The sequence below is a fragment of the Anneissia japonica genome, unplaced genomic scaffold (assembly GCF_011630105.1).
Source record: "Anneissia japonica isolate Jap-2015-1 unplaced genomic scaffold, ASM1163010v1 scaffold287871_len1641731_cov197, whole genome shotgun sequence".
Taxonomy (NCBI): domain Eukaryota; kingdom Metazoa; phylum Echinodermata; class Crinoidea; order Comatulida; family Comatulidae; genus Anneissia; species Anneissia japonica.
The window spans coordinates 1,173,749-1,188,008 of NW_022712275.1; the positions used below are offsets into that span (position 1 = coordinate 1,173,749).

At 32.2% G+C, this 14,260-nt stretch overlaps 1 protein-coding gene across 1 annotated transcript in view; it reads right to left on the reverse strand.

Moving 5' to 3' along the window:
• Positions 1-4,519: 4,519 nt before the first annotated feature.
• The window catches only part of LOC117107780 (formin-like), a gene marked incomplete at its 5' end in the record, with an annotated part of 40,297 nt that continues 30,556 nt past the window's right edge, over positions 4,520-14,260 (reverse strand). Inside the window, 3 exon segments of the mRNA XM_033249552.1 lie at positions 4,520-10,459; positions 13,297-13,390; positions 13,872-14,021. Of these exon segments, the coding sequence (XP_033105443.1) occupies positions 10,409-10,459; positions 13,297-13,390; positions 13,872-14,021 (295 nt within the window).

A 14,260-nucleotide genomic window follows, 5' to 3' on the forward strand; every position in this document is an offset into this window, starting at 1 on the left:
ATATTACGCATTTTAAACAGATCGCACATTGCCTAATTTAGTATTAGTCAATACCCGTTTATTACAACAATGCCGAATAAAGAAGGTAAAGAATTGCTCGAATTAGTTAAAGGTGAGTAATGAAAAATGTAGTATAATAGCAACATATAATTTACTTTCTCGTTTTAAACACATTAAACACCCTGGTTAAATTGGCTAGGCCTATTACGAGTCTAAAACAATTATAATCAAAATTATTGTTACCAAAAGCATTCAATATAATACTCATTGGTGATAGAGAATGACTTGTACCGTGTAGTGGACGCTAAGAAATCTGTCTTACGGAACATTAAATTCAAAAGCGCCAGGTAGACTAATACTCTAGCAAATTGTTGTAGCTCAGCTACCCCGGTGTATCACAAAAATTGTTTAGTGATAAGCTATTTACACCGATCGTCAAACATTCGTAATGTAGCATGAGCAATACGACGTTTTCACAAGGGTTTTGTCGTCAAAAATTGCGTTTTGATTGATACGGTTCAGAAATAGAGATGAAGACTAAAAACTTTAGTAGCCGGATTGCTACTGGCTGACGGCCAACCGCCAGGCCCTTGGGAACAGGTTTGGAATCTATATGACGGCGCGTTTGCCAAAGTGTGCAACTCAGCCACCAGGAATATTCTCGTTACACGCTTGTTATGTCGGCCGTCTAGCCGACTACAAGTATGTACTGCTGGACAGAACACACATCAACTCAAAAGCATTGGCTTGTCAAAAAGCAAAAGTACAATAAATTGGGTCAGATTATGAAACAGCATATTTTTTTTTGCGATTTTCATCTTTAAAAAAATTAAGGGGATATGACGAATTGCGTGAACAATACTTGATATGGAACGCATTCTGGTGACGCAAAAAGTAACCAAAGTGAGCCATTATTACATGACGCTCACATAGTTGTTATTGATAGGCCTATAGGTAATTTTAATATTATTGTTAGCATTGTTATTACCTCCGCCAAAGGAGGTTATGTATTCACTGTTGCCGTCTGTCTCGTGCTGTGTGTCTGTCTCTCAACAAGATTACGCAAAAATAAGGAATTGATCGTCATAAAATTTAGTGGTATAGAACACGATAAACTAAGAAAGCGATATTAAATTTTTGGAAGAAAAAGTAAAAAAAATAAAGTCAAGGTCATGGAAATTCGATTTTTTTACCCTCGAGCATAAAACGAAAATAATGGAATTGCCCATAGCCGGCCTGCGTATTGCTCGGTATTCAGGAACAGGGCTCTAGGCTACTTTTAGTATAATCAGCGGAAAATGAATAGACCTATGTTCGATTTGTGTCTCATTTGAAGTTAATAAACTGATCATTTTAAACGCGCAATTATATGTTTTATGAGCCAATTAGGCCAATGCATAATTATAAGCAAATGTCAAACGATGTTTTTATGGTCTTAAGTTTAATATTTCGAAGTTGTTGTATAACACCAACTGTAATTAAGCTATATACAAATTCTAACGAAAGTAGGCAAAAGGGCGTATTGTTTATATGTATTGACCTTCTAAATACTCATGCCCACTTGAAACTTTGAGTGAGCTTATCTATTTTTAGGAGATTTCAAGATTATACTATTAATATACCTTTACCATAACTCAATAAATGTATTATTTTCAAAGTGCAGGCTCCGTTTGATTATGGGCTTGCGTGCCGGATGCGTGCACTGCGTATTGATCCTTGCAAAATCCATGCATACAATCGTGATGCTGATGCCAAATCCGGAAGCCTTCCCGATTGCGTCGGGGACTATACGCAGCACAACGATTGCACTGAAAACACTGTAGCGATTTTAATGAAACCAGGCTCCAAAGCTATAGCCAGAATGCTTAGCGGGTTATGATTTTATACATGAGTAATCGCGTTGCGTAATTCTACATATTATTTTCGTTAACTTAATCAATTGCTAGGTAAAACATAGCACTTAACAAGACTGTAAACAAACACAGCACTCCAGTCCATCACGAGTGCTGAAAGCTCATCATTTCTATTAATTAAGTGGTCCTTAAGCCTAGTCTGAAGTGCTGACTTGGTTTTTGTTGTGGTTGGTGATGTTTGTTGTTGTTGTTGTTATTCTGTTATTGTATTTGTTAATGCTATTGTTGTTGCATTGTTGCTATTGTATTTCGTAATTCGATGTTGTTAATATTATTGCCATTTATATGGTTTTTGCTGTTACTATACTATACATTTTCTGTTAATATTATTGTTAATGATTGATGTCATGTGATTGCTGTTACTATTTTTGCTATTGTTAATGTTATTATTAATAATGTTATCATCATTACTATCATTATCATGCATATTATTATTATCATGCATATTATTAATATTATTATTACTATAAATTATTATTACTGTTGTTATAATTATCATGCATATTATTATTATTATTATTATTATTATTATTATTATTCTTAGCTTATTATTTTCATAATTATCGTCATCATAATCATTATTATTGTTACATTGCTTCTATTCGGCTTATTATTAGACTTATTATTATGATTATTTTATTACAAATGTTAAAAAAGCAGAGGGTGGTCTATACAGCATAGCATAGCTGAGTATATATATTGTGTAATTTTAATTACAGACAACAAAATAAGACACACAGACTAATAAAAAAAAAAAAGTTAGAAAACGTTCGCCGATGTGATTGTATCTTTCACGATACCGGTATTATGATCATCTTGTCGAATACAAGATTGGAATTATAAATATCGTGAAGCTTCATGCCACAATTACGATATCTCTTGAAGCCTCTGATTGGATAATAATGACCCTAATCGTCTGCATGTCTATGTTTCTCAAGCCGAAGTCTTTTCTTCCCATTCATGATATTACTTGAGTTTTAATTTCACCTGCAACAATTACTCCCACTGCGATAAGAAAATTTCCGTTTAAATTATAACCTCAGGTATTTTAGGCTAAGTCTCTTCGTGGAGATAAGTAAACAACTCAAAGGCGATTACTTACAAACAATATCTTAAAACTTTGTGCTATTTTTCTATTAGTTATACTCAACATTCTTTCAAAGTATACGGTACCGTTTGTTTAATTAACATTTTTCGAAAGTATAAAATAGCTTTTAAATATTTTTATAAGAAGTTCTAAAAACATTTAGGTCTATTTTTCAAAGAATAGGCCTAAGAAAAAACGTGCCATCCTTTTGATTGTTTGCGTCTTTTTTTTTTTTTTTTTTTTTTTTTTTTTTTTTTTTTTGTTTTTTTGCGTTTTTTTTTTTTTTTTTTTTTTTGCATTCATTGCTTATTTTGCACCTCTTTATTTTCTACGTACCTTGCATATTTGGGGGCGCCCTATCTCAATACGAATTGCGATAATTCACTTGCTAATTAATAGATGATTATGAAATACCGTGTTTGTTGTTAAACTGACCACCTTATTCTTTATTTTCGTATACACAAGTTATTAATTGTGTATGTCGTCTGCCTATAAGAATCTTTAATTTTTGTGCGTCGATTTTCGTTTGCGCCTCTGTTGCTAGGTTTATGTGTGCATTTTGCTTATTTTGGGTAAATATTACGTTATGACTTAGTTAATCAATTTAGACAGACCACAGACGTTATTGATTCGTGATAACAAAATTAATATCACGTGTCTTACTTTCCACCAATTGGCTGCTTTGCAAAGCGTAATTCGTGGCATCCACATACATATTACTGGTGCTACTTCTGTTCTGGGGCGACGCCAGGAACTCCCAGACGAGAGCTCCAAGCTCCCCGACAAGGGGTCCCTCCCCCGGTTAGGGAATATATTAAATTGTCGGGGATTTTAAAAAAATAAAATAATAAAATTTTGTGTTAATTCTTTATTTAAAAAGGATAAGTTGATAGAAAACCATGCAAGTTAAGAGTCCCCCTGTCGGGGAAGAGCATGACGTCACCACTGCAACCCATACGATCGCAATAGTATACAACTCGCACATACTGTAGCACTGCTCGCTCTAAACAGTTTTTAATTCAGCTTAGTAAGGCATGTCTGAATTGTACTTTCGGCGCTCGAGATTTGATTTTTCCCGACGACCTTGCTGAAAATTCCCAGACAGGAGGTCCAAGCGGGGGTCCTTTAGCCACCTGGACCCTTGCCCCTGACTGCTGTTGCTATTTCGGGATCGTTTTTAAGGACACTAATTATAGAGTTGATAACTTGGGCCTATTTCTTTTAAATGAGCAATTAATTTGTTAACGTCTTCTTTCAATCTTATAAAAAAATGTCTTTATTATTGAATGACTATTATTCAGGTGATAGTACAGTACTGTATGCGGATATGTATTTGCATAATAATTCGTGAGGATCGTCGATGTCACAGCCGCCTCCGCCATTACACCGTCTTCTTCGTTACCATCATCACAATACTCAATCTGGTCTGTTTCTTTTCTTTCACATGATTTGTCCGTTGTGATTTTCATAAACGTCTTGCTTCTTTTAAGTTGAAAATCAATCAAGCAAATTAAAATGGTAACAATTAAAAAACAGTAAAAATCTTTATTATCTGCAATTGCAACCCAATAAATAAATAAAGACCAACAACGCTCCCGCGGCACAACACAGAAGCTGTTTTTAAACAATAATAGGCCTAAGAGAATTCTACACCGCATATAAAGAAGCTTATAAAACTTAAACACCAATCCATTTCACTGAATATGCTAAAATTAAATACGTCATCATCCATATGTAATGCAAACATCGAAATGCACAATCGCTTATATTCAACAAAATTTGAATAATTTATGCATAATACTACATGAATATTCATCACCTTATACATATGCATACCTTTGTATAAAAGTGTATAAGGTAAACTGTACTATGGTAGTTTTAACAAGTATATCATTATATAACCGTATGTGTAAGTCTACGGTTACAAAACAGCAATAATAACCTATTATGGAAGGTGGTTCGTGGTAATTTTATACTCGAAAGCCAAATCAAAATTGTATGTCTGTATTGTGCTTTCTTGGCTAAAAAAATTGTTTAAATCAAATGTACAATTGTAATTTGTTTGTATACACCTATAAATTATGCAGGTATATAGTCTAACCTTCAGGCCTCACTCTGCTCATAACAAGACGTATTGTACCAGTAATGGGTGTATCATTTGTATGAGTTACATGATCTTATGTTCACAAGGCCAAATAACAAAATATTGTACACAACCTTCGTAAACGAATGCTGAGTTTTCGGGCTATTTTTATCAAAAAATATTCCAATGGAATTATAGAAAAGCTACCACGAATGTATAATAGAATGCGACTAACGATATATTTATTTTTCATCAAAAATTATCTACATATATAATTTCACGAATCCTATACTGGATAGTATATTTAAATGGTTGTTATGTGAGAACTTCCAACAACATCTAAAATGAGATATGCATTATGTACTCAAAATAGCTAAGAATACTTTTATAGCAGCGCTACTGTAGAAAAGTTTGTAGGACCGTATGAAATGCATTGGCGTATTATTGCCGTTACTGTACAATGATATTGGAAGAACAATGATAAATTACAAGCGTTCATTCTTACACTACATTATACATACAGTACATAATTCGATCTTTAATCTACACACAGGGAGGTGCTTCAGTTAAATTAAAAGCAATCAATCAATCAATCAATCAATAACTCAATCAATTCAAGTGATCACTGCAAAACAAAACCACAAATGAAACAGATATACTATAGTCTTGCCCCTAACAATAAAACGATGTGATGAAAGCTAATAGTTATCTGTAACCATCTTGGAGGAAACTTCATCTTCATCTGGTCGTTATAAATAATTTCAGATTCAGATATATTTATTCAGATAATAATGAATGAATGAAATGAAACTGAAATTAACAAAACAAATATTGGTAATGACAATGATGAGTTTTAATCATCTTGGGGGGAGTTATCCATGTGCACATTTTTGTGATGCAAACCATTTCAGCTTCGGCTGCTGTTTGTTTGTAATTGTTTCTATATGTTTATGCCTGAATAAATAAATTAACTCCTGGGTTGAGAGAAGCAATGCAGAAATACATTGTCTCAGGACACACACACGTGTGTCCAACCTCAGACACAGAGTTTGGTCCAATCACAACCAATTTCAAGAAGAGACGATGTTAAAGTAAGTTGGTTCAATTAACAGGAATTAACTCATTTATTCATTCAATATATTTCAGAAAATATTTCCACACAACAAAATTAACAATATGTACAGCATTAGGCCTTCATTAAATATTCGGTGCTGTCGTTTCATGAAGACCATGTGAGAATAAGTTGGTCCAAACACCAAAAAAATAATGACCATTATTTTCATGAATAGACCGTGTGAAAACAGGTTGGTCCAGTCACCAGGAAATACCGTAATACCATTAGTTTCATGAAGAGACCATGTGAAAATAGGTTGGTCCAATCACCAAGAAATAATGACCATTAGTTTCTTCAAATATAGGGTCTGTGGTTTCATGAAGAGACCATGTGAAAATATGTTGGTCCAATCACCAAAAATTATTGACCATTAGTTTCATAAAGAGAACTTTTAAAAAAAGGTTGTTCTAGTCCCAATATGAAATAATGATGCATCTTAAATTTCAACTTGGGAGAGAATGCATGAAAATGCTGCGCATGGTTCACAAATGAGAACATAGCAATAACACAATAATTGAGCACCAATAAACTAAATTTGTGAATAAACTTAACACATTTCTTTATAAATTTACATAAACATTATATAATATTAAGGAAAAAACACTTCAGAAGTAGATTAACACAACACAAATCTTATGCATTATACTTATTACATATCAAATTTATTAAATAAAAAAAGTTAGGTAATTTAAATACATACAAAACTCCATATGACCACAAAATGGAGTGATATTTAATAAAGGGATAAATCGCAGGTACTCAAGAATAAGCAAATTCTATCTTTTCAAAATATTAAATAATAATAAGCATAATACTTAATTACATTATATACTTCTTCATAAATCTTCTCTTTCATATTTTGCTATCTCAAATTTTTAACACAGTTAACTACATTACAAACTCAAGTCTGAAAAAACCTTACTTTATTGCACTTAAAAACGTCAAAAAACTGTCCAAGATTTTTAATACATATGTACACAAAAATTTGTAAATCCCAAATACAAGCTTTTATTTATTTGAGAAATTAACTTTGATTACAACATAAACCATAAAGGTTTGTAGGTTCCGGTTGCATGGTTATCACTGTATTTTGCAAGAGTTTTCAATTACATGACAGCTAATCCCATCTGTGCAATATTTTTAGAATGACATTGGGAAAATATTTTGGTATCAACATTACTGTGTACGAAAGTTCTTCATAATATGTACGATTAACATAAAGCTTACTGTATATAAGTTTTCCTTTGGTGAAAATTTTTTTCTAGATAATATAAATGTACAATATTATCCCGAAACTACCAAACACACTTCCTACCTATAAAAATATGTCATTACCATAACATTAGTCAAGTACTAATCGCTAGTAATATCTGTGACCATGTAGTAGAGTTTTAGTTATGTCAAGTGTATTTACAATTCTAATAATGAAACCACACTATGATTTTGAAACCTCTGTGACTTCATTATAGGCTTAATCAACTAAGCTGTCACTACGATTTCAAATTGATACTGACAGCTCAATATTTCATAAAGAATGGAGGGGAGGCAGGAGGAACATCATTTCTTGAGGGAGGGGAAACAAAATTAAAAAAAAACAATAATGATTTAATGATAGGCAACTGAATATTCAAGACAGCCTATAATCAAAATTTGTATTATGCCTATTAGTCTCACTTAATATTTAAAATGAAGTGGAAACAAAGTTCTGCATGAATTCTTTCTTATCGCAAGTGCGAGTGAGTGGTTCATGTACTTCAAATACACTTCATTACCAACATATAAAAATATGTTTGCTCAGCGGAATGATAAGCAGCCATAAACATATTTAGCTGCCTGGTGGACATGCTGAAAGTTGGGGGGGGGGGGGCCAGGCTAAATGCTGACAGACATGCTGAATGTTGGGAGGTACAGAAGTAAGTGCAATTTTTAGGGTCAGATGTGGTTCGAGGAAGTTCCATGAGCTTTCAGATGCAGTTCGGTCTCTCAACCCTCGAGGCCAGGGTTTCAATCCCTCGCTGTGAATTTCGCTTGTGTCCTTGAACAAGGCACTTTATTCAATATGTCTCTTTCCACCCACAAGTATAAGTGGGTACCTGGTAGGGTTAGAATGCCAAATACACTAGTTAGCTGCTGCAACAGTTATGGAATACTCCCCCCGGGGAACTGAGTATGTGTTCCACATGTGTTTAATCCAATGACTGGGTAATAATAATGTGAAATGCATAGAGCACTTAGTGTTATGTGCTCTATAAGTTTACCATTATCATTCTTATTATTGTCTATTATTATTGTAATTGTTATTGTCTATTATTCCATCACGACAATAACAATTACTATTCTTATTATTATTATTATAACATCTTAAGAACCATCCTGATTCCTACTGAATTAAAGGAAAGATTTAAGCAGCCTGTAGAAGTGCAATGTTTTCCAGCACAAAGATTTGGTCAATGAAAAGTAAACATAAATTTGATAGAGCTGAGAAAGCAATTCTGCGTTGGATGTGTAAGACCTCACTCAAAGACAAAATCATTTCAGCAGAGGCAGTCTTTGGGTATTTTATAATTATCATTTATTATTATTATCATTTTTATTATCATCATTTTATTCAAAGCAGTTTTGCAAGCAAAATGATTGGCCTTTTCGACAATGGGTCCAGAGATCCCTGACAGGGTTAGGTCCCTTCGAGCCTTCCTCCTTTCCGATATTTTATTGTCACTGCCATGGATTGTAATAGATAACTCGTTTGGCATGGACTATAGGCCCAAATCCCATAAATTCTGTGTGGCAAGCAACATGTTAAAAAGGGAAGGGGCAGAGTGGAGATTCAAGGGGAGAGGAGAGGAACATATGTGTTATGAAATTTGAGAAAAACAAGTAGTAACCATAAGAGAGGAATGATTTGAAGATGAAATTAGAACCTAAGAGACGAATCATAAAAATTAGAATGGAAGAAATTCGGAAAATTTGAAATTACAGGAGGAATGTCTTTATGAAAGAAACAAGTAATTTATAAAGGACAATATTAACATGTATTATATTAAATATGTGCGGTACACCACATATATATATATAGTTCTGAAAAGAACTGTTGTTTTTAACATGAATTTTAATTGTTAGTGCAAGAAAAAAAGCATACACATCAAAATGTGAACAATTTTCAAAAATAGTGCTTACATTATACTCTGCAAAACTGCAACAGACCCTGTTTTAATGGCTATTGCAATTGAGAAACCCTGTTTAGTGAAAAGGAATGCATTGCGATGATCGGTAGACTTACAGACTACACTTGATAGGCTGTGTAGAATACTGACACTTTGTATGAACCCTGGCTAAATCAACCAGTTTGGCTCTGAAACCTACTTCATACAATTGCTGTGTTAGACACAAAATACAAAAAAAAATCTTCCACATAGAAAAATGTATAGCAAATTCCAGAATACATAATTTACCTTAAACCACAAACTTGCTATAAACTTCCTGGTTTAACATACATCTTTTACAGTGTTGAAACCTATTGGACTTAAAGTTAATATTATGAAATGTATACATGTTTCGGATTTTTGATAAATAACTATATCAGGTAAAATCAAATAGACAATGTCAACAGTAAACATTGTTGTTTGGAGATCAATGTATTCTAATGAAAAAGTTTGTCTCATTATGAATTGTAAATATATATTTATTCTATTGGGTGATAAAAAAAAAAGAAGAAAGTATTTATTTTACTAATTTTTTTCAAGAAGAATTTTTCAACGAATTTGTTAAATATGTTTCTATAAATTGAAGTATCAACATTTTTCACTGCCAAAATTGAGACGTTATTATAATCCATCTTAGATACCTGAAGATAAAACCGCTAAACACATAACTGTAAGTTTTACAGGTAAATTAAAAAATATTTACTGTAGCTACAGATCAAAACCTGAGCAGGTTTTTTTAACCGTACAGAAAGAAAAACATTGAAGAAATTCCAAATTGATTCTTGACCTGATGGATGTAATGGATAAAACAAACTTTATTCCTTCTCCATTACCATCAGTTCTGTTTTGGATAACAGGTGCTCCCTCCAATTCCAAGTAACTGGGTCAAACTGTATCATCTAGTTTCTATCACAAACCTGTTTTCCCTCATATTTATCATTTTTTCCGCCGTCTTTGGTCGCTTTTCCTCTGTCTTTGGTCGACTTTCTACATAATTTTCGTCGTCCTTCATTTTGAGGAGCTATCTTTGTTGAAATTTTTAGCTGCAAGCTTCGCTTTCTGCAAAAGTTTTTCAAAACACTTATAAATATGTAAGATGATCGAACATCTTATTTTCACACATTAAAATTACCAAAGGAACCTAACCTGTCTACCATATGTCAAATTTACATCATACTGTAGTTGGCCTGTTGCCAAAAAGTACATGTTTGATATTTTTAGCATGGGTCACTGTGGCTCTCTTTGTCGTAAGATATTCCAAATCTAGGCTAACTTGATAATGTACCCACATTATACTTGCACAGCACCCTAAATTTATAAACGGCTCAAACCAATATATTTTTATTACTTTGGATAGAAATTATTTTGAGGTACAGAAGACAATTGTAAAATAATACGCAAGATTAGATACGTCATATTCTGATATATGGCATAAACAGCTGTTTATTTACTGTATACTGTCTGTAACAACAATCTGGAAAACTCTAAAATATTATTAAAGGGCTATTCATTGTTTTTTCATAATTTTCAAGGGGAACAAAACATGTTAGGGGAGAAGGTTTCAAGAGTGATACTCTTTTATGAAATTTAAAAAATGATGACAAAAAAGACAACAATTATTTAATTATGAATTCTTTTTTGAGGATAGGGAAAGGAATTGGGGTAGGGGTCACAAAAAGAATGCTTCATTTACTCTTAAGTTTTTTAATGGATGATTCATAAATTTAAATATTGAATAAAGCTTATTTACATGACAGCATATCAAACACCAATGATAAAACATTGAAACAATTTTTCTCTTCACCACATTATCAAATTTTTGGTGACAAATATGTGATATACCCATATTTGTATGTTATATGATATTATCATCTCCATATATGAGCACATCACACAAATTTTTTAGATAGAGTTTAACAGTGTGAACAAACCTTAATGGCTGGTGACTTAAAGCAATTACTGTTGGATGTTAAAGACAAAAATATATTACAACCAATAGAAGAATAAAAAGAAATAACAAAAAATATGAAAAGTAGTTTTAAACGCTGAATAACCCAGACCGCTTAAATAGTCTTTGGCGACACAAATGAAATAAAATGACTTTAAAGACAATTAGCGACAGAAAAATCAAAATGTTACAGACGATAACCATAAATAAAAGCAATAATGTATAAATGAGTTAAAAGGACCGGAAGTTGTAACTTGAATGAATTCTTGGAACTCAACCATAAACGCCCATAAAATATTGATCAATTTGTAATCATTCATAAGATACTATTATTAGAATCAATTAAAGAAACAGCATGTTTAGTTGCTTGCTTTTGTAGATATTTTGAATTTTATGAAACGGCTGAGAGGTTGAGTATTCCGACAAGTAATTGTTTTCATAATTACATACAGTAATTAAAATAATTTTTTTATTTTTATAAACTGTATTTAATAATATATTTGCATTTTATAATAATTAGCCAGATCCATATGCAGCTAATTCCAAAATATTGTTTATATTAATGGTTAATTTTCTTAGGCTCGTATAGATGAAAATATTAAAAACTGCATTATCCATACATAAAGAAGGAAACTGACAGAAAAACATTTAGAAGGTGTAAACATCAGAAATAACAACAGAACAAGTGCAATGCACATCAAGATAAAGGTGGTAGCTTTTAAACACTAATGTAGAATATTGCTGCTTTTTCTTTATTAAACTCTCTCTGGTTCTAAAAGTTGGTAAAGTTATTCAAGCTTGGATTTTCAGGAGCGATGCACATCATATGTGTACGTTCCCACCCACTAGCATGTTAATCAGAGTTCTGCCAACCTTCATAGTTAGCGAAATGAATGATGAATTGATGGAACCATGATGGAACCTTGTTGGCGCTTGCACTAGCCCCAGGCCATCCTACTAATAACGTAACATAGCAAACTGTGACAGAAACTGCATAGCCTAGGAGCATTTCAGTCACAATAACTATCATGCGGTGTGATCAACTTGAGAAAACATTGGGCCTGACAGTAAGCGCTTTCTTATTTGCATCCAATATACTCTAATTCCAGCTTCACTATCAGGAATGTGTTATTATTTTGATGTACGTTGGCGCACATCACCGTGTCAATGAACTGACGTATCTCGTGTGTGTGACTGTTAATACATTTTTTACAAACAAGATGAATTTATTGCCCAACTAATGACCTCCAGAGGTAAATTAGTCATGATGAGAACTCTCAGCTAATACTCATCAATGTCTCAAGCCCAGTAGCCTATATACATATTTTTAAAATGTGGCTATTTACTATATAAAATAATATTTAAGATTGAGGATGAGCTAATGTTAACAGAACAATATCTTAACATAGAGGGCGCTCAAAAAAGGCAAAGCATTCCTATTGTACTTCTAAACATATAAACATAGTTATAATATTTTAATGATGGTAATGATTTCTACAAAATAAAGAAAATACAAAGTGTTGAAAATCAGGAAAGGGATGTTTACTTATAAAAAAAATTTAAAAAAATAAAAAAATTACAAAAATGGTTAAGACGAAGATGACCAACAGTATAGTTAATAGCTCATGATGGTGACAATGATAAATTGATAATGATGATAATTATTATAACAGTGAAAAATGACAATGATGATGTTAATGAAAAAGATAATGATGATAAAAATGATGATGATTATAAGAAAATGAAAAAGATGATTATGATGAAGATGGATGATGATGATAGTAAATAATGATAAAATTGAAAATGATGTTGATAATAAGGATGATGATATGAAGGCAATGATGATAAAGATAAAAATGAAAATATTGATGATGAAGATGACAATATAATAATGATGATGATGATGACGATGATGATAATGATTTAATAATAAAAGCCTTGAACTTACCAATCCTCCTGCTTTTTTCACTCCTTTTACTATCAATGTTTCCTTCTGTTTATCTTCTTTTATCTTCTTCACTTTCTCATGGGCCTCTTTTACTCTATAAAAATGCAAACAAAAATTGTTATAAGTTCCATACTTATTAATTTTTATTGACATAATTCAAATAATCTGTTCACCTCTTCCATAGAATATCTGTTGGGATTCTCTTTTTAAAAAAAATTAATTGTTCAGTTAAAAAATCAAATAAGTTGCCAAATAAAAAAAAAACCAGATCAAATTATATCATTTGTCGATTTACAAACATTTTAGTACAAAAATTCTTTTTTATACGTCAGTTAATTGACAAGCAAAATAGTTTCTCGTTCTAAATTTCAATTAATACCTAATAATTTATTTAAAAAAAAAAAAATACAAAGTAATGAAAATATTTGATTTAATTCTATAAAGTTTATTAGCTTCAGCCATGATACAATTCAACTTATATACCTCCCTGACTCTGAACGATTTCAGCACCTTCATAATTTGTAAAAACATTACATAAAGAGTTCATCCTAAAAATGTTCAGAATTCTTCCTTACTTTTGTTTAGCGATCCGCTGTTGTTCTTTCTTCCAGATGTCTTTGAAATCTCGACAAAAAGGCGCCCAGAGGTTGAATAGATAGTGTGGGGTGACGGTGTCTTCACCCTGTTTAGGTTTCACGCAGTAATAATTCACCAACGAATCAAAGCTATCAAAATAAAGAAGAATAAATAGAGCACTTTAACCACTTGCAAAGCACTTCGTAAGATTTATGCCTCTTATTGAAGTGGACACAAATTAATGTTTACATAAGAGTATGTGTTGTTAGTACCAAAGACATCACAGAAATACATACTGTATACAAATAATGTATATGTATATGTGTATACAGTAGAACCCCTATTAAGGGGACACCTTTGGGACCAAAACAAGTGCCTATTTAACAGC